The sequence below is a fragment of the Quercus lobata genome, chromosome 2 (assembly GCF_001633185.2).
Source record: "Quercus lobata isolate SW786 chromosome 2, ValleyOak3.0 Primary Assembly, whole genome shotgun sequence".
Taxonomy (NCBI): domain Eukaryota; kingdom Viridiplantae; phylum Streptophyta; class Magnoliopsida; order Fagales; family Fagaceae; genus Quercus; species Quercus lobata.
Window position 1 is genome coordinate 77,860,502 of NC_044905.1, and position 27,758 is coordinate 77,888,259.

Here is a 27,758-nt window from a genome sequence, read left to right on the forward strand (position 1 = left end):
TCATATTTAACAAATAAACTACTGAAAACGAAACTGATACTTATTTGCTCCATATGGCATGGTTATCTTAATTCATGATAATGTTTGTCCTTTCTGTAGGTTTCATGTCATGACGATGAACTCTCAGAGGCACCCACTCATCCACCAAATCGACATCATCCATCTCATGGTCCTCATCATGCACATCCACCAAAGGCCACCCGCCACTTATGCACATCCACCAAAGGCACACGCTCATCCACCACATCATGAACATCATTGCACCATCTCGAGCTCCTCATCATGCACATCCACCAAAGGCACACCCTCCTCTTTTGCACCACTGCCCCCATTGAAGTCAGCACATGGTAAGTGTTAAATACATGTCTTTCCTCATTATACAAAAATTGCAAATCAACTTTTTTTTTTCAATGATATATTTATAAAGTAATTGTGTATGTTTTGTGGTTGATTTGGTGAACAGATTGCACACCTGTGTGTTTTGAGAGATGCAACCCAGGTAAAGGGAAGAAAGAGTGCGAGAGAGCATGCACAAGATGTTGTAAACAATGCTTGTGTGTTCCACCAGGACCACGCGGTACTAACTTGGAAAAATGTGGCAAGTGCTTCTTCGAGGTGACCCATCACGGCCAAATATACAAGTGCGCTTGAAGCAGCCTATAATATATCATCACTTGCTGGTTATATTGATAATTCTGCAATAAGTATTAATTTCAGCAATAAAGTTTGTAATAAGTATCATAAAGGTGTGAAAATAATTTGTTTTTAAGTGTACTTTCTACTATTTAATTTCCTCCAGCAATAAATTTGTCCATATAGTGTTAGGCCAAGACTCTTGTATACCATGGTGCGGTGCCTACCATATATTCCCATATAGAATTTCAGATATTAATATATTTACCAGATTTTCCTTATATATAAATGAATTTCCAGTGTCCTTTCATCTACTTCCTTAAAGCAATCAATTTCGCATGCATATATATATATATATATATATATATTGAATTGAGCTATTTATAAGCAGTTTAAGCTCAACTAGGAAAAAATACCAGTTTATTTTTATTTGTTTAGCAAAGAATAATCCAAGTTCTAGCCAAGGTTTGCCTCAATTATTAAATGAGCTAAACTTAAACTTTTTTTTTTGAGTGAGAGTTTCAACCTATGGCGTCTGCTTCTGATGATAATTTTTTATCATCAGACCAAGACACCAATCAGTTTTTAGTGTAGACTGGAATTGAACCCCAGATCTCTTATTTAACTATCAGAGATTTTACCAGTTGATCTAGCTGGAATCCACAACTAAACTTAAACTTAATAAAAAATTTTAAAAAATATATCCTAAACTGAAGTCCTTAAAACATCCATTAACTTTTTAATATTTATAAATATGTAATATTGGATATACTTAAATTGATTCATGTTCATAAGCTTGTTTACAAACATGTTATTAAGTTTAAGTTTAGCTTGTTTGTAAACAAGCTTATGAACATAAATCAATTTAAGTATATCCAATATTACATATTTATAAATATTAAAAAGTTAATGGATGCTTTAAGGACTTCAGTTTAGGATATATTTTTAAAAACTTTTTATTGGAAAAAAAAAAAAAAAAAAGAACAAAAAAGTAACTAATTTTTTTTTTCCAATAAAAATTATATCAAAATCTTCCTAAAATTGGTCATTAACAAATGCCCTAAGGACATCCGTTAACTAGACTTTTATAAATATACTTGTCTAAAAATATAATTAATTATATAGTCTTCAAATTAGATTTTGTAAGTTTGTAAATAAATTCATAAGATATCAAATTATTAATTATAATTTTTTAATAATATAAACAATAAATTTTTAGTAAATTATATATAATTTTTAACAAAATAAGGTTGGAGAATCTTATTTGTATAAATTCATAAATAAAAATGATTTTATCTAATTAACTCAAATAATATAATTTCACATAAAATTAATTATTAGTATAGATTTGTGAAGGGTAGAAATTGTTAGTTATGGTTTTACCATAAATGAGAAAAGAATAAGTTGTATAAATGAGAAAATAAGAAGTTTATTAAGTGTGTTGTGAACAAGTTCAAGCTTATTCAATTAGAAAAAAACCAAGCTTAAACCTTTTTTTTTTCTTTTTGGAGAAAAAACCAAGCTTAAACATATAAACTTGTAATGAACTCAAACTCTGTTCATATTTAATATAAAATTAAATAAACAATCCTAAACCTTTAATAGTTTATTAAATTAACTTGTTTACAGCTCTAAATAATCCGCCTGACATGTGTCAAATAGGACTTCATTTTTCTGGAGTAAACAACCCTCACTTTCCTTTTCTAGCAGAAACAAACACCATTTCATTTAATATTGTTTCATGTCTTTATTTATTTATTTATTTTGATAAGGTTTCATGTCTTGGTTTTATTATATTATCAAAATTGCACTTTTACCGACTTACAAATGCTTACGTTGTAAGAAAATTATTTATGTTATGAAAAATTTTGGTGCATGTTTTTTTTTTTTTTTTTTTTTTTTGACATCAAAGCTTGGAGCATGTTGATTGCCTTGTGTAGGCAAATATCCAGAATGACGTAACTGATTTAAGTGTCAATGTTGCTAGTATACTATATTTGTATATCTTGAGTTTACCTATTGTATATTCTGATTTTAGCTTACTTATCCTTCATCAAATTAAAATCAAGAATAATCGATATATATGTCCTTGATTTTAGTCTCATCAGGGAATTCATTGTTATTCTTTAGTAAACTCCTCTGACCTATACATTTAGATATGCATCGATTATATATATATATATATATATAGCTTTCATACAACTCTGCGGGTGTGCATGTTTTCAATATATAGTGGCCTCCAATAGTGCACACAAGTTCTTGAGACTAATTTGAATAATAAAAATCCATTCATATAAATAATAAGCAATATTTTATTTAAAGAATTCATAAAAAATAACATATTTTTTATATATGTTTATTTATTTGGTGTTTGCCTGAATAAGTCATTTTATGATTTTCTTTGTAGAAATCAAAATTCCACTTATAATTCGCATAAAAAGAATATTAATAGTTAGGCAAACCTTAAGCACAGCTTATATGAATTATGATATTTTAGTTAATGTAAACCAATATGATTATGATCAAATTGTAATATTTTTAAAACTATATTGTGAACTTATTTGCACTTGAAATTCAACATTTTATCTCGAAAACTATATTAGACTCTGTCATCCATTATGTGATTATCCTTATATTTTATTACTTATATACAAATCTTCCAAACGAATAATAAATATTACATTATAAATTTACTCTTCTTTTATCATTGTTTATCACTTCAAAGATATGTAATAATAATAATGTTCGTTTCTAATCTTTTTTATTAAAATTATTTATTTTTTCAACATTTTTTTTCTTTTATAGGTTTTGAACCTTTAATAGACATTGGTAAAATATAAATGATTTTTTTTTTTAATTACGTTTGTATGTAAAAGAACAAATATATATATATATATATATATATATATATCTTGCCTGTGCAACCCCAGATCTTCTTGTCATATCTTGCCTGTGCAATATTGTTAGTCCAAGACATGCCAGCGTGTGAAGCCAGCATTGTGCCACATCAATGCCAAGTTAATATCACTACATCATCAACCATGTCGTTTGTCATACTAACAAATTAAAAATGCTAGTGACATAAAATAATTCATAATTTTTGTCACAACTCGTCACGTGGCAAGTTGTGAGTGGTGGAAATAATATAATAGGTCCATGTGAGTTCACATTTTCACCACTCATAACTCGTTACATGGGTGAGTTATGACAAAAGTTGTGAATTATTCTGTGGCACAAGCATTTCTCTTAAAATTTGAATAATTATTAAAAGAATTAGTCATATTTGAGCATTTTGGGATCCATACTTTATAGATGCATGTAACCATATATCTATTATGTTAGAATATTGGTTGAGTGGTTAAATTCACAATTTTCTAATAATTTAATCTTTTGCAATTATCTAATATGTTTGATCTCACTTATTAAGAAGGGGTTTGAACCCACACGTGATGAAATTATTAGAATATTGGTTGAACAATTAAATTCATTAGTTTTTAACAGTTTAATCTTTTGAAATAATTGGTAATTTAGAATTCAAATTATCTGACAAAGTCAAGAACGACTAGTACTAAAGGATCTTTCTAGGTCCATCTTTGAGTAAACCTAACAGGAGTATTGGACTGATCATTTTGATTAATGCAAATGGCTTGGAATGTGATGAGGCATCACATGCACATGCAAAGAGTACGAGAAATTAAGAAGCCCACTTGGCACTGGCACTCATGAAAAACGTCTTGGTGATGACTATTAGCCAGTTGTGATCCTAGGTTTTCTAAATATGTTAATTCAGATGTTGATAAATTTCTTCTTGACTCGCGGGAAACAACTTGACAGAATTTTATATAAGTCTTAGATATGCCTAAATCCACGTAAAGAGTTTATCTGCGATATACTACTATTGATCTTTAATTTGGTCTAGTTTGGATAACACTTTCCTACGTAGAAACCTTTTTAGTCTACAAGATTTATAGGCTCTATCTCAAAAAATAATAAAAAATAAAGATTTAGAGGATCATGTTACCATGGCGCATCTCTTCGTTTATGATTTTCTTTTAAACTAATTAGAGAAATGTCATTTTTTTGAAACTCGATTTTCTAAAAATCAAATTTCAGTTTAAAACTTGATTTTTGAACAATTGAGTTATAACAAACTGAAAATTAAAAAATAAAAAAATCTGGAGCCTTATAGTGGCGTTTTAAGGAGTCCTATAGTGATATTTTAAGACTCTATAGTAGTGTTTTGGAACTCAAGTTCCCTGAACTCGAGTTCCATGCAATTTTTTTATTTTATTTTATTTCTTTTTTTTAAGTTTAATCATCCCATATCTGTAGCGACTTTTTAAGGACCCTATAGTGGCGTTTTGAAATTTGATTTTTGGACAATCGAGTTATAACAGAGACATTTTCCTAATTAATTTGAAAAATATGGTAAAATGCTAGATTTTTTTTTTTTTGAAAGGGGCATTTGCCCATTTTCTCCCCCACAGACTATTCTTCATTCCTCAAGTCAACGCAGAGCAATTACCTTTTCAATTATCTTATAGCTTTTTTCTGATCCTTTTCTAAAATGGCTTTCAAAGCTATGCTCCTTTTGTTCACCACTCTTCTTGTGGTCACCACAAGAGTATGCATGTCTCTCTCGCTCTCTTAGCTAGGTTTATTTTTTATTTTTTATTTTATATGTATATATATATATATATAAGAAGAAGCTAATTTTATCTTTCTGTCACACATTTAACGGATAAATTACCAAAAACTACATTTTTTTGTCTCATATTTAACAAATAAACTACTGAAAACGAAACTGATACTTATTTGCTCCATATGGCATGGTTATCTTAATTCATGATAATGTTTGTCCTTTCTGTAGGTTTCATGTCATGACGATGAACTCTCAGAGGCACCCACTCATCCACCAAATCGACATCATCCATCTCATGGTCCTCATCATGCACATCCACCAAAGGCCACCCGCCACTTATGCACATCCACCAAAGGCACACGCTCATCCACCACATCATGAACATCATTGCACCATCTCGAGCTCCTCATCATGCACATCCACCAAAGGCACACCCTCCTCTTTTGCACCACTGCCCCCATTGAAGTCAGCACATGGTAAGTGTTAAATACATGTCTTTCCTCATTATACAAAAATTGCAAATCAACTTTTTTTTTTCAATGATATATTTATAAAGTAATTGTGTATGTTTTGTGGTTGATTTGGTGAACAGATTGCACACCTGTGTGTTTTGAGAGATGCAACCCAGGTAAAGGGAAGAAAGAGTGCGAGAGAGCATGCACAAGATGTTGTAAACAATGCTTGTGTGTTCCACCAGGACCACGCGGTACTAACTTGGAAAAATGTGGCAAGTGCTTCTTCGAGGTGACCCATCACGGCCAAATATACAAGTGCGCTTGAAGCAGCCTATAATATATCATCACTTGCTGGTTATATTGATAATTCTGCAATAAGTATTAATTTCAGCAATAAAGTTTGTAATAAGTATCATAAAGGTGTGAAAATAATTTGTTTTTAAGTGTACTTTCTACTATTTAATTTCCTCCAGCAATAAATTTGTCCATATAGTGTTAGGCCAAGACTCTTGTATACCATGGTGCGGTGCCTACCATATATTCCCATATAGAATTTCAGATATTAATATATTTACCAGATTTTCCTTATATATAAATGAATTTCCAGTGTCCTTTCATCTACTTCCTTAAAGCAATCAATTTCGCATGCATATATATATATATATATATATATATTGAATTGAGCTATTTATAAGCAGTTTAAGCTCAACTAGGAAAAAATACCAGTTTATTTTTATTTGTTTAGCAAAGAATAATCCAAGTTCTAGCCAAGGTTTGCCTCAATTATTAAATGAGCTAAACTTAAACTTTTTTTTTTGAGTGAGAGTTTCAACCTATGGCGTCTGCTTCTGATGATAATTTTTTATCATCAGACCAAGACACCAATCAGTTTTTAGTGTAGACTGGAATTGAACCCCAGATCTCTTATTTAACTATCAGAGATTTTACCAGTTGATCTAGCTGGAATCCACAACTAAACTTAAACTTAATAAAAAATTTTAAAAAATATATCCTAAACTGAAGTCCTTAAAACATCCATTAACTTTTTAATATTTATAAATATGTAATATTGGATATACTTAAATTGATTCATGTTCATAAGCTTGTTTACAAACATGTTATTAAGTTTAAGTTTAGCTTGTTTGTAAACAAGCTTATGAACATAAATCAATTTAAGTATATCCAATATTACATATTTATAAATATTAAAAAGTTAATGGATTAGGATATATTTTTAAAAACTTTTTATTGGAAAAAAAAAAAAAAAAAAGAACAAAAAAGTAACTAATTTTTTTTTTCCAATAAAAATTATATCAAAATCTTCCTAAAATTGGTCATTAACAAATGCCCTAAGGACATCCGTTAACTAGACTTTTATAAATATACTTGTCTAAAAATATAATTAATTATATAGTCTTCAAATTAGATTTTGTAAGTTTGTAAATAAATTCATAAGATATCAAATTATTAATTATAATTTTTTAATAATATAAACAATAAATTTTTAGTAAATTATATATAATTTTTAACAAAATAAGGTTGGAGAATCTTATTTGTATAAATTCATAAATAAAAATGATTTTATCTAATTAACTCAAATAATATAATTTCACATAAAATTAATTATTAGTATAGATTTGTGAAGGGTAGAAATTGTTAGTTATGGTTTTACCATAAATGAGAAAAGAATAAGTTGTATAAATGAGAAAATAAGAAGTTTATTAAGTGTGTTGTGAACAAGTTCAAGCTTATTCAATTAGAAAAAAACCAAGCTTAAACCTTTTTTTTTTCTTTTTGGAGAAAAAACCAAGCTTAAACATATAAACTTGTAATGAACTCAAACTCTGTTCATATTTAATATAAAATTAAATAAACAATCCTAAACCTTTAATAGTTTATTAAATTAACTTGTTTACAGCTCTAAATAATCCGCCTGACATGTGTCAAATAGGACTTCATTTTTCTGGAGTAAACAACCCTCACTTTCCTTTTCTAGCAGAAACAAACACCATTTCATTTAATATTGTTTCATGTCTTTATTTATTTATTTATTTTGATAAGGTTTCATGTCTTGGTTTTATTATATTATCAAAATTGCACTTTTACCGACTTACAAATGCTTACGTTGTAAGAAAATTATTTATGTTATGAAAAATTTTGGTGCATGTTTTTTTTTTTTTTTTTTTTTTTTTTTTTTGACATCAAAGCTTGGAGCATGTTGATTGCCTTGTGTAGGCAAATATCCAGAATGACGTAACTGATTTAAGTGTCAATGTTGCTAGTATACTATATTTGTATATCTTGAGTTTACCTATTGTATATTCTGATTTTAGCTTACTTATCCTTCATCAAATTAAAATCAAGAATAATCGATATATATGTCCTTGATTTTAGTCTCATCAGGGAATTCATTGTTATTCTTTAGTAAACTCCTCTGACCTATACATTTAGATATGCATCGATTATATATATATATATATATATAGCTTTCATACAACTCTGCGGGTGTGCATGTTTTCAATATATAGTGGCCTCCAATAGTGCACACAAGTTCTTGAGACTAATTTGAATAATAAAAATCCATTCATATAAATAATAAGCAATATTTTATTTAAAGAATTCATAAAAAATAACATATTTTTTATATATGTTTATTTATTTGGTGTTTGCCTGAATAAGTCATTTTATGATTTTCTTTGTAGAAATCAAAATTCCACTTATAATTCGCATAAAAAGAATATTAATAGTTAGGCAAACCTTAAGCACAGCTTATATGAATTATGATATTTTAGTTAATGTAAACCAATATGATTATGATCAAATTGTAATATTTTTAAAACTATATTGTGAACTTATTTGCACTTGAAATTCAACATTTTATCTCGAAAACTATATTAGACTCTGTCATCCATTATGTGATTATCCTTATATTTTATTACTTATATACAAATCTTCCAAACGAATAATAAATATTACATTATAAATTTACTCTTCTTTTATCATTGTTTATCACTTCAAAGATATGTAATAATAATAATGTTCTTTTCTAATCTTTTTTATTAAAATTATTTATTTTTTCAACATTTTTTTTCTTTTATAGGTTTTGAACCTTTAATAGACATTGGTAAAATATAAATGATTTTTTTTTTTAATTACGTTTGTATGTAAAAGAACAAATATATATATATATATATATATATATATATCTTGCCTGTGCAACCCCAGATCTTCTTGTCATATCTTGCCTGTGCAATATTGTTAGTCCAAGACATGCCAGCGTGTGAAGCCAGCATTGTGCCACATCAATGCCAAGTTAATATCACTACATCATCAACCATGTCGTTTGTCATACTAACAAATTAAAAATGCTAGTGACATAAAATAATTCATAATTTTTGTCACGACTCGTCACGTGGCAAGTTGTGAGTGGTGGAAATAATATAATAGGTCCATGTGAGTTCACATTTTCACCACTCATAACTCGTTACATGGGTGAGTTATGACAAAAGTTGTGAATTATTCTGTGGCACAAGCATTTCTCTTAAAATTTGAATAATTATTAAAAGAATTAGTCATATTTGAGCATTTTGGGATCCATACTTTATAGATGCATGTAACCATATATCTATTATGTTAGAATATTGGTTGAGTGGTTAAATTCACAATTTTCTAATAATTTAATCTTTTGCAATTATCTAATATGTTTGATCTCACTTATTAAGAAGGGGTTTGAACCCACACGTGATGAAATTATTAGAATATTGGTTGAACAATTAAATTCATTAGTTTTTAACAGTTTAATCTTTTGAAATAATTGGTAATTTAGAATTCAAATTATCTGACAAAGTCAAGAACGACTAGTACTAAAGGATCTTTCTAGGTCCATCTTTGAGTAAACCTAACAGGAGTATTGGACTGATCATTTTGATTAATGCAAATGGCTTGGAATGTGATGAGGCATCACATGCACATGCAAAGAGTACGAGAAATTAAGAAGCCCACTTGGCACTGGCACTCATGAAAAACGTCTTGGTGATGACTATTAGCCAGTTGTGATCCTAGGTTTTCTAAATATGTTAATTCAGATGTTGATAAATTTCTTCTTGACTCGCGGGAAACAACTTGACAGAATTTTATATAAGTCTTAGATATGCCTAAATCCACGTAAAGAGTTTATCTGCGATATACTACTATTGATCTTTAATTTGGTCTAGTTTGGATAACACTTTCCTACGTAGAAACCTTTTTAGTCTACAAGATTTATAGGCTCTATCTCAAAAAATAATAAAAAATAAAGATTTAGAGGATCATGTTACCATGGCGCATCTCTTCGTTTATGATTTTCTTTCATTGACCCCAGAATCAAAGGTTTATTGCACAATTAGGGTAGCCCTCATCAAAGCCGGTTACTCATTGGTACAACCATGCAAAAATAGGAAAATTATTAGGTACTCTCAGAGTACCATAAATGTGTATTCTCCATCTCACATAGATGGTGAGTCCCACTATAAATTTAATTAGTATATAGTACCCACCATTCATGTGAGAGAAGGGGGGAATACGCATTTATAATATTTCGGGAGTACACAATAATTTCCCGCAGAAACATTACCAAAAGAGTATTGCATTATTTCACCTTCTTTTTATATTCATTTTTTATGTTAAAATGTGTACAGTTATTTATGTATTAATTGTAGATATGTATGCGAAATAATTGATGTGAACAAGTGTGAAAGAATATTTAATCAAAATTTTTATTGTGGCATATTTTGATCATCACAAGTATCCTATTTAAGAAATGTGACCGGCCTCTGAGGTTCACTGACATGGCCTCGTATTATCGTACATTAATTAAGTTAAAAGCTAGAATTGCTCATAATCATGTTACGAAAATGATAACGTGGAGTTTAACCTTAAATCTCAGTTATTCAAGGCAGACAAACAACCTAGAAGGGAAGGTCAGCTAGCACGTAAGCCATGTTTTCTGCCAAAAAAGGGGGGAAATTTTTTTCTGGAATCAAGTCATAACTTGTGCTAAATGATCTGGGGAAGCTAGCATGCACAGTTTTCATTGAGTCAAAGACCAGCTGTGTAGTTATATCACTGTATCCATGCATGCTTGAGCTCTATTTATACCACAGTGTACTGATGGTTCTTCATGCCTTAAGTCAACATCGAGATCCAGTGACTACCTAGCCTTCCAATTCTCTTCGCTTTTTTCTGATCTTCTTCTAAGATGGCTTTCAAAGCTATGCTCATTTTGTTCGCTACTCTTCTTGTGGTTACTACAAGAGTATGGCTCTCTCTTACACACTTCAGAATACTGATTCTTTGTATCATTCCATTAATCACAGATCGTTACATTTTTTTTCTTTGTAAAAATACTCATTCTACCTATTTACTTCCTATATATGTTTGGTTATCTTAATTTATAGTAATCTTTGTCCACTTTCTGTAGGTTTCATCATATGGGGAGGAACACCGTGCACCCGCGCCATCGCCAAAGCCACACGCTGTGCCCCCAGTTGGGCCACCCACTTATGCACCACTGCCCCCATTGACGACAACAAAGGGTAAATGTTAAACACACGTCTTTCGTAATTATACAAAAATTGCACATCCACTTTCTTTTTTTTTTCTCATGATATATTTTTGTAGTAATTGTATGTTTTGTGTGTTTGTTTTGTGGTTGATTTGGTGCACAGGTTGCACATCTACATGTTATGAGAGATGCAACATAGGTAAAGGGAAGAGAGAGTGCCAGAGAGCATGCACGAGATGTTGTAAGCAATGCTCCTGTGTTCCACCAGGTCCACGCGGTACTAACTTGGAAAAGTGTGGCAAGTGCTACTCCGAGGTGACCTATCACGGCCAAATCTACAAGTGCCCTTGAAACGGCCTATTATTTCTTATAATTGCTGGTTCTATTAATTAACTAAGTCTGTAGTGACTAGGTCAAATGGGTGAAAAATAAGGAAGCATTATCTCCATTTGAGAAAAGAATCCATTTCATTTCATTGTTTTTTTTTTAGTTTCAGCAATAAATGTGTAAGTAGTGCTATAGGCCAAGACTTGTACCGTGCTGTCTACTAAATATTCCTATTAATTTGCTGTTTCAGACATTGATATTTCTACTTGTTTTCTTCATATATTATATATTTGTAGTAGTTTTCCTTCTAAATGTGTTTTCCTGTATCCATTCTTGTACTTCTTGAAGCAATTAATTGAAATACAAATATTTATATTTATGCCAATATGTTGCAAGGTTATCTGAATCTATTATGTATTTATGTTCTGGTGACTGTTATTCTTTGAAAGATACCGATATGGCCAATGACCCAATTGGTCTGCCCTTCCCTAGCCATAGGTATTAGAAGGCCTGAAGGGTAGAGGAGGGGTTCGTGTACTAAGTTTAGTATGGGTGATTTCTAACTATTTCACCAAAAAAAAAAAAAGAAACATATTTTTAATGTAAACAACGTTTGATCCCATGTCCTTTATTTAATACTAAAAGACTTTATCTAGCTCAAATCAATATTCTTGACACTTATTGGTGATAATTTTTTTAATCTAATGACATTATGAATAGACTTATGGCCTGTTTGGATGGAGGGGGGGAAGTGGAAGGGAGTAGAGTAGAGTTAGCTAAAAATAAGCTAATTTTGTACTAAATCTATTTTACTTTACTCTATTCCCCCTCTCTCTCCCTTAATCTAAACAGACCATTAGGAGTAAGGAAGGAGCTACATGCACTATGGGTAGGGGGAGCATCCCCACTCCCCCCCCTTTTAAATTTTGGAGAAAATGAATTTTTCCTTTAGAAAATTTATATTCTTAGCTTTCCCCATCCTAAAATTTTATGAGTAATTATTTTCTTTCTGAAGAAAAAATGTATTAAATTTTCCAAATCTAATGTTCAAGAAATCCAACTTTTAAGAAAATAAACGTGATATTATAAATGAGAATAAAACTATACTTATATCATACAGACAATATAATTAAGTGTATAATATACATTAGGCATATGTGTGGTTATATTATGTATATAATTAATTGTATTTCACATATTAAAATCTGTCCACCGATTAACAAGTCTTAGATCCATCCCCTACTAATACAAGGAGTAAATTGCACTCTCTTTCAGTAAGACTGGATATTGATAGAATATGAATTTTAATTATCGATATAAGTTTAAAAGATCAAACTTAAGTAAACCAAGTTACAATTTATAACACCTTCACTATCAATTTCTTTTTTCAAACTCCTTTTTTTTTCTTTTTTGCCTTCAATGAACTAAAATCCTAACTATAGTGTTGGTTTTATTTGAAGACATGTCCTTGATGGCAAGTTTTAATTAGCTCTGTCGTCAAGTTGATTTCAGACCAAAACAGCAGAATATGTTAAGAGATTTGAAGCCCTATCCTGACAAATGTTTCTCTTGTAATCAGGTGAATCTTTTGATAAGGTTTTTTTTTTTTTTTTTTTTTAAGAAAATCAGGTGAAGTTTTCACAATGTTCATCAGTAGAATTTTATAAAGATACCCCTATAAAGAAAATTGACTTCCGGGGTCCCAAAGAGTACTGGGCGTGTATGGGCCATATGGCCCATATCTTTTTATGCTAAAAAGATACATATTTTGCCCATATCTTTGTATAGATAACCATGAAAACAAGCAAGCATTGGTTCTGTTACATTAAAGATGCGTTTGGATATCGCTTATTTTGTTAAAAACTGAAAATAATAAAAAAATAATTTCTGAATTACTATTCATACAAAAAATACTATTCATTTGCCTGTTTGCACTGTTTATGGGACTGTTCATTTGCCTGTTTGCATTGTTCATGTCCCATGAACAGTGCAAGAGGTGCTAGTCCTAAAAAAAAAAAAAAAATGCGTCTGCGTGAAAACGCAAATGCAATCCAAACGCTACCTAAAACCAACATATTGATGCCACTAAAAACATATTACAGGTAACATACTCGTTATATGAGAAAAGTTAACCAAAGTTTTAAGGACATTAGTTTATGAAATATTTTTTTATAAGAAAAGAAAAAAGTGACTGATTCTTTTACAGCTTTTTATATTTTCTAAAAAGTAGTATATTAAAACTTTCTTAAAATGATCTATTAACAAATATCATAAAGTTAAAGAACACCTATTAACCGGATTTTTAATTATTTTGAGACAATATTTGAGTTGTTGACGCTCATTTTGGAAAAGCCCAAAAGCAGGAAGAAACCCAATAATATGGGCAGAAAAGAGTTAGTAAATTAAGAGAAAAACCATTAATCCCAAATGGTAGGAATAATAGAGCATAAGCCCACAAAATGATAAATGGGCCTCGAAGGAAGCTAGTGGGCCTAAAGGATCCCAGAGAAAGAAATAGTAAACTCATGGGTAGTAGAAAAGTAAGAATGGGCCAAAACAGACCTGAAGTAATGAAGTAAGTGAGTAAAGGGTTAATGAAAAGCCCATGAACCCCAAGGATAAATGATATGGTAATTAGGCCAAGAAAACCCAAAAGAGTTAGCAAAAACCCATGGGAGTGCAGAATTGGAATAGACTGAGGATGCCCAAGGAAAGAAAATGGGCTAAGGATGCTCAATGAGGAAGAAATGGGCCGAGAAAGCCCGTTAGCAATGGAATGGGTCAAGGAAGCCCAAGTAGCATGAATGCAGGCACAATGACAATGCTGGGTCACTGTAATTAAGTGAAAGAAAAGCATGCAGCAGTCCTAAAAGAGGCCCAGCAAGCACGAGTCAAATAACACCACAGCAGGAATAACAGAGTGGCATGGCAAGAATGCTAGCAAGTTTATGGAAGGAGCAAAGAGTGGGCTAAAGAGAAAAAGGCCCACAATCAAGCAAGGCCTAACCCTTGAAGGAAGCAAGTCATAAAGAATGGAATATCAAAAAACAGTTCACGCCATAAGAGGTCAAGGATGAGTGGTGAAATGCATAGATGAGCCTTTAGACCATGGCAAATGCATGAGCAACAGACAAGCTTTGAACATACATGGAAGTGGAGTACACGCAAAGCCCAGGCACCACTAACTTATACCCCGCCAATACAAGAGTGGTGGGTCATGGGTCAGAGGTAAGTGAGGGTATGGTCTAGCGACGGGGAGAAGGGGGAGCCTATTTTGGGGTTCCTGCTCAAACTCTTTTGGGGGAAATGTCTTGCTGGGATGATATACCACCCAAAAGAGGGAAGGGTGAATTAAAACCACTAAGTGCATGCCATGAGGGATAGTGAGAGAGGATGCCCACCTTGTTTCGGATGAAAATGCCACGGTGAACAAGTAAACAAAATAATTTTCTTTCTCTAGTAATGGGGAGTGGCATGGATAAAACAGGTAAGTGGTGATGGCTAGGCAGCTAACAAACTAGTGAGTGGTCTAGAAGGACACCCACACCCAGACAAAAGTGGTTAAGGGGTAAAATAGTAAAAAACCAGTCATGGCAGGCAGTATATAAGGAGCCTCTGCCGTGCATAGTAGGGCGACCAACACAAAGCAACAATCAAAACGAGAGATTCACAACATTACAACAACAACAGTCACCACTATAACACACGAGTAAGAACTAGAAAGAAAATAATGGAAAAGTAGAGTAACACATGAGTAAGAACTAGAAAGAAAATAATGGAAAAGTAGAGTAACAAAATGGAGAAAAAAGAAAGAGAAAGTTAGGAAGAAAAATAGAGAGAGAATAGAATGACAGGCATGCACCAATAGGCTAACTCTTTCTCTCCCTCTAAAAGCCTACCCTCTGTTAAGGATTAAGGATTTTCTAGATATAAGCCATTTAGACCCGTTCTCTCAAAGTGAGTAATTTCTACAGCAAGATCTTCCTGTGAGGTTATTCACATTAAGGGAGTGGTTCACTCCTTGGTCTTAGTTCCATAATGCAACTAAGCACGACATACTAGCCATTCATTCTTTGCTTTTATTGATTAAGTACCAGTATTATTTCTCTTTTGCCTTTGCCATTTCATTTATAATGTATTTCTTGGTGTTGTGCCGTCCTTTTTCTTTATTTTGATTGAGAATCCTTTACTTATTCTATCTAACAGCAAGTATATTTCCTTTATTGTTGTCATATTGTATTTGCTTGTCATAACTCTTTTGTAACAGTCTCATCTGCCATGGGCATATGACCAAAGTTTCAAGAAAGGGGATTTAGTTTGCACACAAGCCGGTCTGAGGTGAGTTGCAATTGGACCGGTCTTGACTCTCTGACCCTGAACCTTTGGGCCGTAGTGTGACAAGAGGCAGCCCAGCCCACAATCTCAGAAAGGCCCACCACATGAGTTAAATATAAATATGAACTACGACCCTCAAGTAAAAATTGAAAATGCATGCTATTTTGTAATTGATAAATATGTCCATCTGGTGAAGCTATACTTTGTAAGAGATACCCTTGCAAAATTACAATCCTACCGGGAGTGGTCTATAAATTTTATTGGATTATTTTATGCAAAATCTTATTCTTTTTTAATTAAAGTCTAAGCTCTACTCATTAATTTACACCAAGTTGAATCCTGCATCCTGCAAACCAAAGAAAATAAAATTGTATAATTAATTAATGACCTAAACTAGATTAGAACTGGCCTACAATCGTCCCACAGTTGTGGCGCATAGATATAAGGGAATCATATATGCATAGAACTAAGTAGTTTCTCAAATTGTAACTCATTGTACTTGAAAAATCACATAGTGTGCAAAACACTTGTGAATGTTTAGACCCCCAATTACAAATTATCCAATACAAGCTTATATTCAAACAATGTATGTGCGGAATATGAAATATAAGCAATACCCAAATATACAAACTACTCTAACCCATATTTTAATCACAACTCAGCAGTAATTAAAAGTAAAGAGTAAGGGATACAGAGAAGCAAATACAAGATAACACTGGCAAGTGTTATCAAAGAGAAAACCAAAGAACTTGGCGAAAAAATCTCCGCCCCCCTCCAAGCAGTAAAATGATCCATTAGAAAATCAGTTGGGATACATGAACAACAAAAGATCCTCCAAGCCTAATCTACCCGAAGCACTTAAGCCCTTCAAGCTTCTTACTCTAACAAGATTACGCCTAACTGTGTCTTTTCTAGCTTACCGGATCCCACAATTAGCTCATTGCATCAACCAATATGAATTAGTTCTCTTTTGAATTGCTTCCCAAATACCAAGAACCTTCTCACTACTCTGAATTTGGTGAGGTTAAGATTTGGCTTAAGATCCTCTCATGGGTATGACAATGAAGAGGGTGAGAGTAGAGGAATTTGGAGAATCAAATGTATAAGATTGTGGATGAATCAATCTTGTTGTTCTTTAGGGTATTTCTCTCAAAATTCTCTCTGTAAACTCTCTACATTTCGCGAGTATGAGAGTATTTATAGTAGGGTATGAGATGGAATATGAAAAATCAATTTTTAGCAAAACATAGTGCACTGGTGACTCACTTCGTGACTGGAATAAGTTGCGAGTTCTAGTCGCCAATTACTAGACTAGCTAGACTGTACTTTTTGTCATGGTTAGGTGATAAGATTCATTATATTTTTTAATACAGAAAACCTTTATAACAACTAGTAATAATATTATGATATCATAATAGATAGTACTAAATTTCTTGTCCTAAATTTAAGAAAGAAGCAAAATTTTCCGTATGTATTAAATGTCAAGTGAAATTATACACACTATTTTTTATTATCAGTTCACGTTTTGTTCGATATTCAAATTGATTGATATGTTTATCTTTGCGTGGATCAACTAAAAGCGAAATGTGCCATATATGACATATCTTTGTAAGATAATTATATATGAAAAACCAGCAGTGGTTCTGGGAATGGTACTTTAAGATTGATAAAAGATGCATTTTTTTTTTTTTTTTTGGGACAATGTGTGAATCGAATATGTGCCACCTATGAAGCGTAAAATATGTCCATCTAGGCCTAGGGAAGCTCTCACATCGATATGCTAATACCAACTAGTCTAGCTTTAAGCGGACAATCCAAGCTTTAAAAAAAAGCTAAAAATCCCATTCTATTATATTAGATCTCTCCTGTTTCCCAAATCCTGAAATTGCAATTAAATATATATTTTACAGTTCAAAAACTGTATTTTTTTTTTTTAAATACTAAATATTTTTTAACACACAAAAGGGAAGGAGAGGGAAGAAGAATATTCAAAGTTGTATCTCGGTTCAAAGTTTTGGCGGTTCATAGAAGATGGCAGTCACCTCTGACCTGTATCTATTTTTATGGAAGCCATTCACCTCTGACCTGTATCTATTTTTATGGAAGCCATTCATCAAAAAATAATACTCTTCTTCCCATAATAGATGATCATTTGTCATTTTTTCTTTCCCAAGATAATGAAACTTTCTAACCATAAAAGTTCAATTTTCTATGTTATCTTTATTTTTCTTTTAAAAACTTAAACTAGATTCTTATAAAATAGGTTTATGAGCATTTGCAGCAGTGTAGTTATATTACTATATTTCTATATTTTAACCCCTCAAACACTAAAATGATGTTATAGCAGTGGAGCTAAATTTATTTATTTTTTAACTTCATTGCTACAGTGCACATCTAAAAAAAAAATTATTTTATTCTACCGGCCGGATTATTTTATTAACACCGTGCCTCTCTCTCTCTCTCTCTGAAAGCTCTCATCCCATCTCTCAAAACTCTCTCAACGTTGTGCTCCGGTCGCTAGGTTGTGGTTGTGCTCCGGCCTCGTGGATCGAAGTGGCTTTTCGTGGATCGTGGTTGTGCTCCGGCTTCTTGGATCGAAGTGGCTTCCCTTACCTCCACTCCGCCACTGGGTCGTGGTTGTGCTTCGGTGTGTGTTGGTATCGAGGTTAAGATTGGTGTGTGGTTTCGATGTTTGGGTAGCTAGATTTAGGTTTGGTGGGTTTCGACGTTTGGGTTGCTGAATTTCAGGGGTCACGGTGGAGATGGTGGTGGTGGTGGGTTGTTTTGTTGGTGGTGGGTCGTATCAGCGTGGGTTCAATTTGTGATTTGTGGCTATGGGTTTGTTTTGTGGTGTGCTATGGGTTTTTTTTATGGTGGCTATGGGTTTGTTGGTGGTGGTTGTGGTTGTGGTTGTTGGTGGTGGTGGTCTTTTTTTTTTTTTTTTTATTGCTGTGGACTGGTGGTTGTGGTTGTGACTGATGGTAGAGGTGGTTATGGTTGGTGTTGTGGATGTTTTTTTGGGTAGTGGGATATATTATTTTATTATAATGATTATATTATTTTATTGTAATGTTTATAGTATTTTATTATGTTGAAAGCTAAAATAGATCCACTGCTACAGTATGCGTGTAGGTAAAATAGATAAAATAACTTTTGGTAGAACTAAATAGCTAAATTTTTAGCTTCACTACTGTGGATGCTTTAAATAATGTTTTACGAAAATCACTTTTCTTTTCTTTTTTATCAATAGTCATATTATTTGATTTTAAAGAAAAAATAGTCATTTTATTAAAAAAAAATTAATTGTGAAGTGAAAAATGTAATTTACATATATATTGTTGGGTAAATAAACACCTTGGAGAGACTTCTTAAATAATTAATATAACATATAAAGACACACTTTAACTCAAAAAGCTAAAACCCCAATGGGTATGTGCTCAGTTATGTTATATTAACTACTCATTCTTCTCATCTTTATTCAATGTAGGATTTCACTCACAAGTGTATTCCCAACAATCTCCCCCTCACGTGTGAGTCTCTACTTCTCTTTGCGCTTCAAGACCGCACTATGGGCCATGAATAAATCTTACTCGCTCCCCCTTGAGTAATGATTTTTTTTTCACTAGTGCATCATCCATGGGCCTCTATGTGTTAACACCGCACGTCTTTTATCTTCCATGGGAACCTCGCACCTCATCGTTATCTAGCACCATTGACAATAATGCTCCTTTGTTGGGCCTTTTCTAAGATTGTTTGTGTAGGCTTTATGGGCTTGCTTTGTGCAATATACCATCCCCACTTCAACTGCAAAAGGGACTTGTCCCTACTCCATTTACGAAAGGGCTCTAAGTATACACACCCCATTCCTGCTCTAACTACGAAATGAATTTCAATAACCTTGTCACCTTTACCCCACACAACTATGGGCTCTGATACTGCTTGTTCGGGAGATAACATCTTGGAGAGACTCCTTGCAAAGGATATTACCATCGAGAAGTTGGAGTTGTGTGTAGCTTCAATTGGTCTTCTAGCTTGAGAACAAGAGGATAAGTTGCAGTGATGAGAGATTGTGTTTGGAGGTATACGGCTGATGTTAGTGATTGAATTTGAGATTTTTTTTTTTTCTTATAACAAGTGAGAGAGGAGTTTGAACTCAAGCTCTTCTCATAGAAAAAGCCAAATAATGTTGTGGATGAGTTAATACCACTTAGTCATATTGTCATAGACTCACAAGACTCTTCGACTACTAAGGATCTGTTTGGAATCTGTTTATTTTGCTGAAACTGAAAACTTTTTGCTGAAAGTACAAAGGTAAAAATTAGCTGAAATAGTGCAGTGAAACTCATGAATAGTAACAAAAATAAGCTGAATAGTAAAATAAATTGACAAAAAATAAGCTATCCAAATGCAACCTAAATATTTAAGAATATAGTCAAAGCAGATATGCACAAAATTGTGACACAATATTTTTAGAGACACGATTTTTGCCATAATTTTGTGCAAAATTTGCTGATCAAATAGTCAACTCTAAGTTGATTATTCAGAACTCACAGCTCACTTAACAAGTCTTGCACAAAGTTATGACAAGCACTCTTAATTAAGCGAGCTTACTAAACTGTACTTATATGCAGTTGGCTAGGTGCCTCCAAATATTCCTTCCTGTCCTGTGATGCTTTTCATTAAGATTTAAGACCTGTAAGCATCGTATCAACAAAAAAAAAAAAAAAAAAGACCTGTAAGCAATGCAACCTCGATGACAAGTAACCAGAGCAGGGGTTCTAGCAATTGTGTAGCCGAGGAAGAATGAACCCTGTTCAACTGCAACAGTTTACATGAAGATTTTTCTAGATTCTAATATATGTGTCCACCCAGACAGATCATGGCCAATGGACATAGACAATAATAATGTCAATAGTACTCTTTTGTTTGTAACATTGTATGTTTATTGCATAGGTGGGCCAACTTTGCCAGACCTCACGCATGCCCTACCTCCTGCTGCCCAGACATCATTTCTTCACTTTAAAGTTTGCTCCGGGATCTGTGATTTATAATGAATTATGATGTTTTGCTTCCCATTATGCTTTTTAATTTTTCTAATTTTTGGAATTTTAAGTGATGATCTTATTCTCTTGATTTTAGGTATTTTTTAAGATTTCACTAATAAAGTAAAGTTTCTATGTATGCTACAATTTTTTATTTTTGGGTGCAGATTATTATTGTTAACTGTAGTCTCCATTTAAGAATATTTTTAAATCTTTTTTTTTTGGGTCAAAAAACAAGTGTTCCATTCCATGTTTATCAAATTTTCTTTTTGAAAGTTTCCCTATTATTTGTTGGGTTATTTACCTGCTCCACTGTCACATGTCAATATATTCCTAAAGTCATCACCCAGGAACCCACTTGGAGGGTTGTACCTCTTCTAAAGCTTCCAGGGGAGGACCCGGGGGAGTTGTCATGGTTATAGCTAATATTTTAAAGTCACCACCCATGTCAAGTTTAGACCCGAAGATTTAATGAGGAATATTGTGGTTTAAACCGTCCCAGCAAGTATCTTCTACCTAGTCAAGAATAGATTTTGTTATATATATATATATATATATATATTGCATATGAACCAATTCAGTTGCATTTAACATTTGACATACAGTTCATTAATAGTTAAATCACTGAGAATAACTTGCACTTAATTACTTCAAAAATCAAAATACAAATTTTTCTTTGATGGGAAGTTACCTTCACTTTTTTGCTGTCTTGATCCCACAACTTTTTAACTTTTATTCAATTATTGCACTAAAAGAAAAAAACTTTCATTCAATTATAGTAGGGGGAATCGTCATTTGAGATAGAACTAATTGCCAAAGTACAAATTGAATTCATGAAGTTCACAAATGCATTCAGTTATGAACAGGAGGTAAGTAAAACACTTAGTTGACCTGAAAATAAGTGAAAAAAATCACATGCAACATGTCAGTCTAGGGCCCAAGTCTAAATTGAGATTATATTAGATTATTTGTTACTTGTGCATATAAAACCGACAATGCACCGGTGAAACTAATTTCTAATCTATTTCTGAAACAGCCTGAACACATTGCATCGACTTCTCCAAAATGCTCGGGGTCAAATTTGACTTATTCTGGGCATTCAGGCATATACATTTTGCCGTGTTATAAACACATTAGTGCAAGCTTTTTAAAAAACACAAAGTAGTACTAATGGATCTTTCTAGGCCCATCTCTGATTGGATCTAACTGGACTGATATCATTTTGACTAATGCCCAATGGCATAGCATGTGTCACCACATGAAAAGAGCAAGAGATAAGAAATATTGAAATACCACTTGCACTCATGGAAACATCTTAGTGAGGACTCTTGGCCAGTTGTAATCTTAGGTTTTCAACCTAGGATACTCTATTTAAGTATTTGGATTCGTTTTTTCTTGACAGGAAACATCTGTATGGCTTATATAATATAAGCACATGCCCTAAATCCACATAAAGAGTGCTTATTAATTCTTCAATATTATATTGACCTTTTGTTCTAATGAGTTTGAATAGTACTTTTGTAGTAGTGACCACAATTTAAAAAATCAAAAGTTCATGATACATTGATACCCCATGCACCTTGGTAGGGTTAGAGATAGGTCATCCCAATGTTTTATGATCTTCTTTCATTGACATAAAAGTTTAAATTTTGATGTACAATAATGTTATCCAATCCTCCACCACAACCATTATACTTGCAAATCTTAATTAATTAAGGTCAATCAATTAATTAATGGGTTTCAATTAATTTACCTAGATTAAGGGACTTGAAATCAAATTTTACCTCGATTAAAATGAAATTCATTAATATTTTGACCTAATAGTAAGAACAATTATAATGAAAATGGTACTATAAATTCAAATAATATTTAGTATCATCCAAATCTTATTATATATATTTATATTAAAAAAAGCCAGCTAGCTAGGTCTTGGGTACAACTCTATAGAAACATTACCCTCCAACTTTGAACTAAATTATTTTTTAGACATATACCAAAAGATTCCTGTTTAGGATTGGTGACAATCAAGGCTCATCCACATGTCTTCCATATTGGTCAAGTGGAAAACTTTTAGTTACAAACTAAGATAAGGAGTCTAATTAACCTTGACCTCAATTATTTAAAGCACGTAAAAATTGGTAAACAACTGAAGAGGTAGGTGAGAACATTAGCCTTGTTATCAATGAGGCTATCTTTGGTTCCGATTTTGAAAAGACACACCTCGTGTGCAGGCTAATAAATTATTGGTGTAACCCACTCTCTGATGAGTAACACATATACTAGTCTAGCAGACACAGTCATTGGGGCATGTGGGTCGGAGCTCTTAATTAAGTCACACTTGAGGACATCAATTTCTACCCAAAAAAAAGAAAAAGAAAAACTGAGTTTCAGGACATGTAGTCATAACTTGTGTCTCAGTGATTTGGTGAAGCTCAAGCTGGCATGCAGTGTTTGATTGAATAAAAGGCCAGCTGTAGAGATTTCTCTCTCCATTTTTGAGCACTATTTATACCACAGATAGTTCTGCCTTGAATCAATATCAAGTGACTAGTAGCTTTCACATTTTCTTCCCTTCTCTTTCTAAGGATGGCTTTGAAAGCTATGCTCTTTTTGTTCACCACTTTTCTTGTGTTTACTGCAACAGTATGGCTCTCTCTCTCTCTCTCTCTCACACACACACACACACACTTCATTTGAATCAATCTATTTGCTTCCTTTGATTGGTTTTCTTAATTTGTAGAAATCCTCATCTCTTTTTGTAGGTTTCATCTAAAGATGAGGAACTCAAGGAGGTATTATTATATAAGACAAATGTTTACATTTTTTTTCCTCTCTCTTCAGTTGTTTCCTTTAATGGGTTTGTTTCTATGTTGTTATATTTGGGTACCTTAGATTTAGATTCCTTCTAGTTTTTTGTAAGTTGTAACCTTAAGCCTCTTATTTATTTATTTATTTATTTTATTTTATTTTTATTGAGGATCAAGTTGTAACCTTAACTAAATATTTTTCTAAGCAAGAGGAGTTCTATACTTAACTTGGCTACTTGCTGATTCTTTTTTTTCTTTTAATACTAACAAAAAAAAAATGGACTTTGTGATTTGGTATAGGTCACTTATGTTAAAGAGCCAGAACCAGCACAACCTCCTGCTAAGGTCCCAGTTTATGCACCACCTCCACCTGTGAAGACGCCACCATCTCAATCTCCACCAAAGGCACCAGCTTATGCACCACCACCACCTGTGAACACACCACCATCTCAATCTCCTCCACCAAAAGCACCTGCCCCTGTGCCCCCAGTTGAGCCACCCACTTCTCCACCACTGCCCCCAGTGAAGTCTAAACAAGGTAAATTTCAACACAGTTTTACCAACAAGTCTGCCGAACACTATATTTTTTCAGGCCAGGTGAACTATATAAGCAATTGATGCAATTGCTGAGCTCCAAATAAAAAAAAAAAAAAAACTTTTATTGACCAATAAAATGTATTAAAAAAATAATAAAAATGTCCCTACTTGTAAAAAAAAAAATTAGGTATTTTTATTGGTCAATAAAATCTATTAAAAAAGTCATATTGTATCTTAAAATGTAGTATAGTGCACAATAACAGTGCACACAACTTGATAGGATAAGATTGTACAGTATATATTGCATTGTGTAGTCTTGTTCACAAGGCCTAAGCTAAGCTGGCCCCCACATGACCACACACTAATTAATAAGTTATCATATTTTTTTTTAATGCAAACTCATACTTTATCAATTATTATAAATTATCACATCAATTAATTATTTGATGTATATTATATTAACTCATATATATATATATATATATATATATATAACCGAAACTTTTGAAGTTTTCACAATTTTTCACATCACCACTATTTTCTCTTTTTATTTTTATTTTAGATTCTTTTTAATTTAGGTTTTATATCTTATATATTTATTATTTCTCTATAACGTATAATTATCTTATCAATTGTTACAATAATTTAGTTTAAGTAAAACTCTATTAGATATATATTTTAAGAACTTGAAAATTCCACTTCAACTAAAATTCTATAACAAAAATTTCAACAAATATAAGCCCATACTTTTTTTATTTAAGTATTTTTTTTTCATGTATTATATATATATATATATTTTTTTTTTTTTGAGAAACTTTCACGTATTATTATTATTATTATATATAAAACTAAAACTTAACTTCCAAAATTTTTCACATCAGCACAATATTAAAAAAAAAAACATAAACCCAAAAAAAAAAAAACTTTTCTAAAACTAATATATATATATATATAAATAAATAAAAAGAAACGTTGGTTAAAGCTCCATATCATAAAAATTCTATGATTAAAACTCTACTTCCTACTACAAGTCTACAATACCCAATCAAAGCCTACTCTATGCTATTTTAATTTAATGTTTAATTAAAATTTTAAGGAAGTTTAAGGAAATAGGTTTATGAAGTATTTCATTTTAACACGTTGTGGACACATGATAATAAAATACAAAGAGTTTGTTTCATGTACGGAACAACAAAGACAAGGATCATGGTTATATACAAAGACAAGGATCATGGTTATATTTCTCTGTTGTATAGTCACACACACATATATATTTTTATAATTTTTAAACTCTTAATCTTTTGATTATTTTCAATAGTTATAGGTTTATAGTCATGAACTATTCTTTAATATTTTTCGTAAGTCATTGCACATTCAAACAATGACTTCTTTATCAAATTGTAACACAAATTGAAGTTATACAAGAGCAATTCATGCAATAATGTAGTTTCTTAATCAATTTAAAATTTTATAAAATCATTTTAGTTTACCACACAAATAAGTAGGTTCTCGTGCATAGCACGGGTTAGCGACTACTTTGTATTATAGTGATACTAATTTATTGAACCAGGTAATAAATTAATTTTATTTTGTACAAATTTAGATTTTAAAGTTAAAAAAAGAATCTACTTAAATGTGCTATTGTTTTGTGGTAAATGTGCTATTGTATTGTGCACAGATTGTATCCCCAGATGTGATCAGAGATGCCAATTACATAACCGGAAGAGAGTGTGCATGAGAGCCTGCATGACATGCTGTGACCGCTGCAAGTGTGTTCCACCAGGAACATTTGGTAACAGGGAAAAATGTGGCAAGTGCTACACCGAAATGACCACTCACGGCAACAAATACAAGTGTCCTTGAATGGCCTATATCACTTGGATGGTTGTATTGCCTAGATCTGTAATAAGTATTGAGAAGAGGGTGAAAACATTTGGTTTTCCACGCAGTGTCCTTTTTACTAGCTAGCTACTTCCTGAAGCAATAAATTGTGCATATAGTGCGAGGCCAAGAATTGTTTTGTGGTGTTTAATACATTTTCCCATTTTGCTATATTTCAGATATTACATTAAAAAAAGTATTATTTCTAAGTGGTTTTTAATGTCCTTTCTACTTCATGCATGCAAATATTTACTGGTTCTATAAGAAATATAAAACTTGTAATCCTGCTCATTAAACAAGTATGCTGCTATCCCTTTTTTTGGTTGTTGAGAAACACGAATGTTGCTATCCAGTCGCCATATATGGCTTGCAAGAAATTGTTATGTACCAAAATACGAGACTCAGAGGGGAATAGAGTTAAATAAAAAGTTAAAGAAGGAAAAGAAAATCAGTGCCCAACACATTACCAAAGAGCACCTTGAATCGGTGCATTCAAATAAGTGTACGTTTGGATTCAGCTGAAAGCGTTTGTGTCTAGCAAATTTTTTTTTTTTTTTTTCATGCGTTTTAGGGACAAATTTTTTCAGTTACGGTTACTGTTTATGAACAGTAACAGCAATATTTGACTTATCAAGCAATTTTCAGCCACATCAGTGGGTCCCGTGCATTGTTCATGGGACCCATAAACCTCACTTTTCAACAATTTTTTATTAAAAATGGATCCCACGGTATTATTTACATATTTAAAAATTATTTTGCTACAGTGTTTTTCAGTTTTCAATTTTCAGCTGTATCCAAACGGAATTGACCTTTTGCTTGTAAGTCAGATGTTCGTATAGCAGTCAAAGATCTATAAGAGAGAGAGAGACCATAAAACAACTTTTCATCCAAAGTTAAGTCTATATGTTGTGGTCCAAGTATATTTCCCCCTCACTCCCTCCGCACCATCTACCTATAAGAAAAGAAATCATTAATTTTATAGGTTGTATATGACTCTATGATCTCATTCAAACATGTATACCTAAAACATGGTATTTGAGACGGGTGTGTTGTTTCTAGAGTGTTTTTGCAAAACGTTCGTTAGGTAAGTTTTTGGGTACCATGTGATAGGTGTGATGTTTATTTGGGGACTAAGGAGAGAGAATTAATCCGATAACCGATGAATTATTAAGTTATTAGGTGAGTACTTTGATAATTATATAAGTTCTTAAATATTGTGTATGTTTGCTTTGTAGAATATAGCTTGAATTAGGAGTCCAACTCCTTGTTGGATTTGGATAAGAAAGAATCTTATTCCTTTTGAGTTATTGTTGTTTAAAGTTATCAAACTCTATTATAAGTCTTGTTTACTACTTGATTTGGAATTCCTTTTGGAATAGGAGTGATTCTCCTTTTGTATTGTGTGGAAAAAAGTCTAGTCCTTCTTGGTTTTGAACATACTAGCCGACTAAAGTCTCCCATATAAGTAAAGTGCTATTGTGGCAAATTTAGAGTGTGGGTGTGAGAAAAATAGGCTCTCTTTTGTTTTGTTCTTTGATATTTGTAGGTTGCAATTTG

General features: G+C 32.1%; 1 protein-coding gene across 1 annotated transcript; it reads left to right on the forward strand.

Moving 5' to 3' along the window:
- The first annotated feature begins 23,361 nt into the window (after nucleotides 1–23,361).
- On the forward strand, nucleotides 23,362–26,412 carry LOC115978298 (gibberellin-regulated protein 14-like). The gene is made up of 4 exons (XM_031100319.1): nucleotides 23,362–23,619; nucleotides 23,739–23,768; nucleotides 24,084–24,321; nucleotides 25,999–26,412. The coding sequence occupies exons 1-4, from the start codon at nucleotides 23,563–23,565 to the stop codon at nucleotides 26,181–26,183; spliced, it is 510 nt and encodes a 169-aa protein (XP_030956179.1). The 5' UTR covers nucleotides 23,362–23,562; the 3' UTR covers nucleotides 26,184–26,412.
- The last annotated feature ends 1,346 nt before the right edge of the window (nucleotides 26,413–27,758 follow it).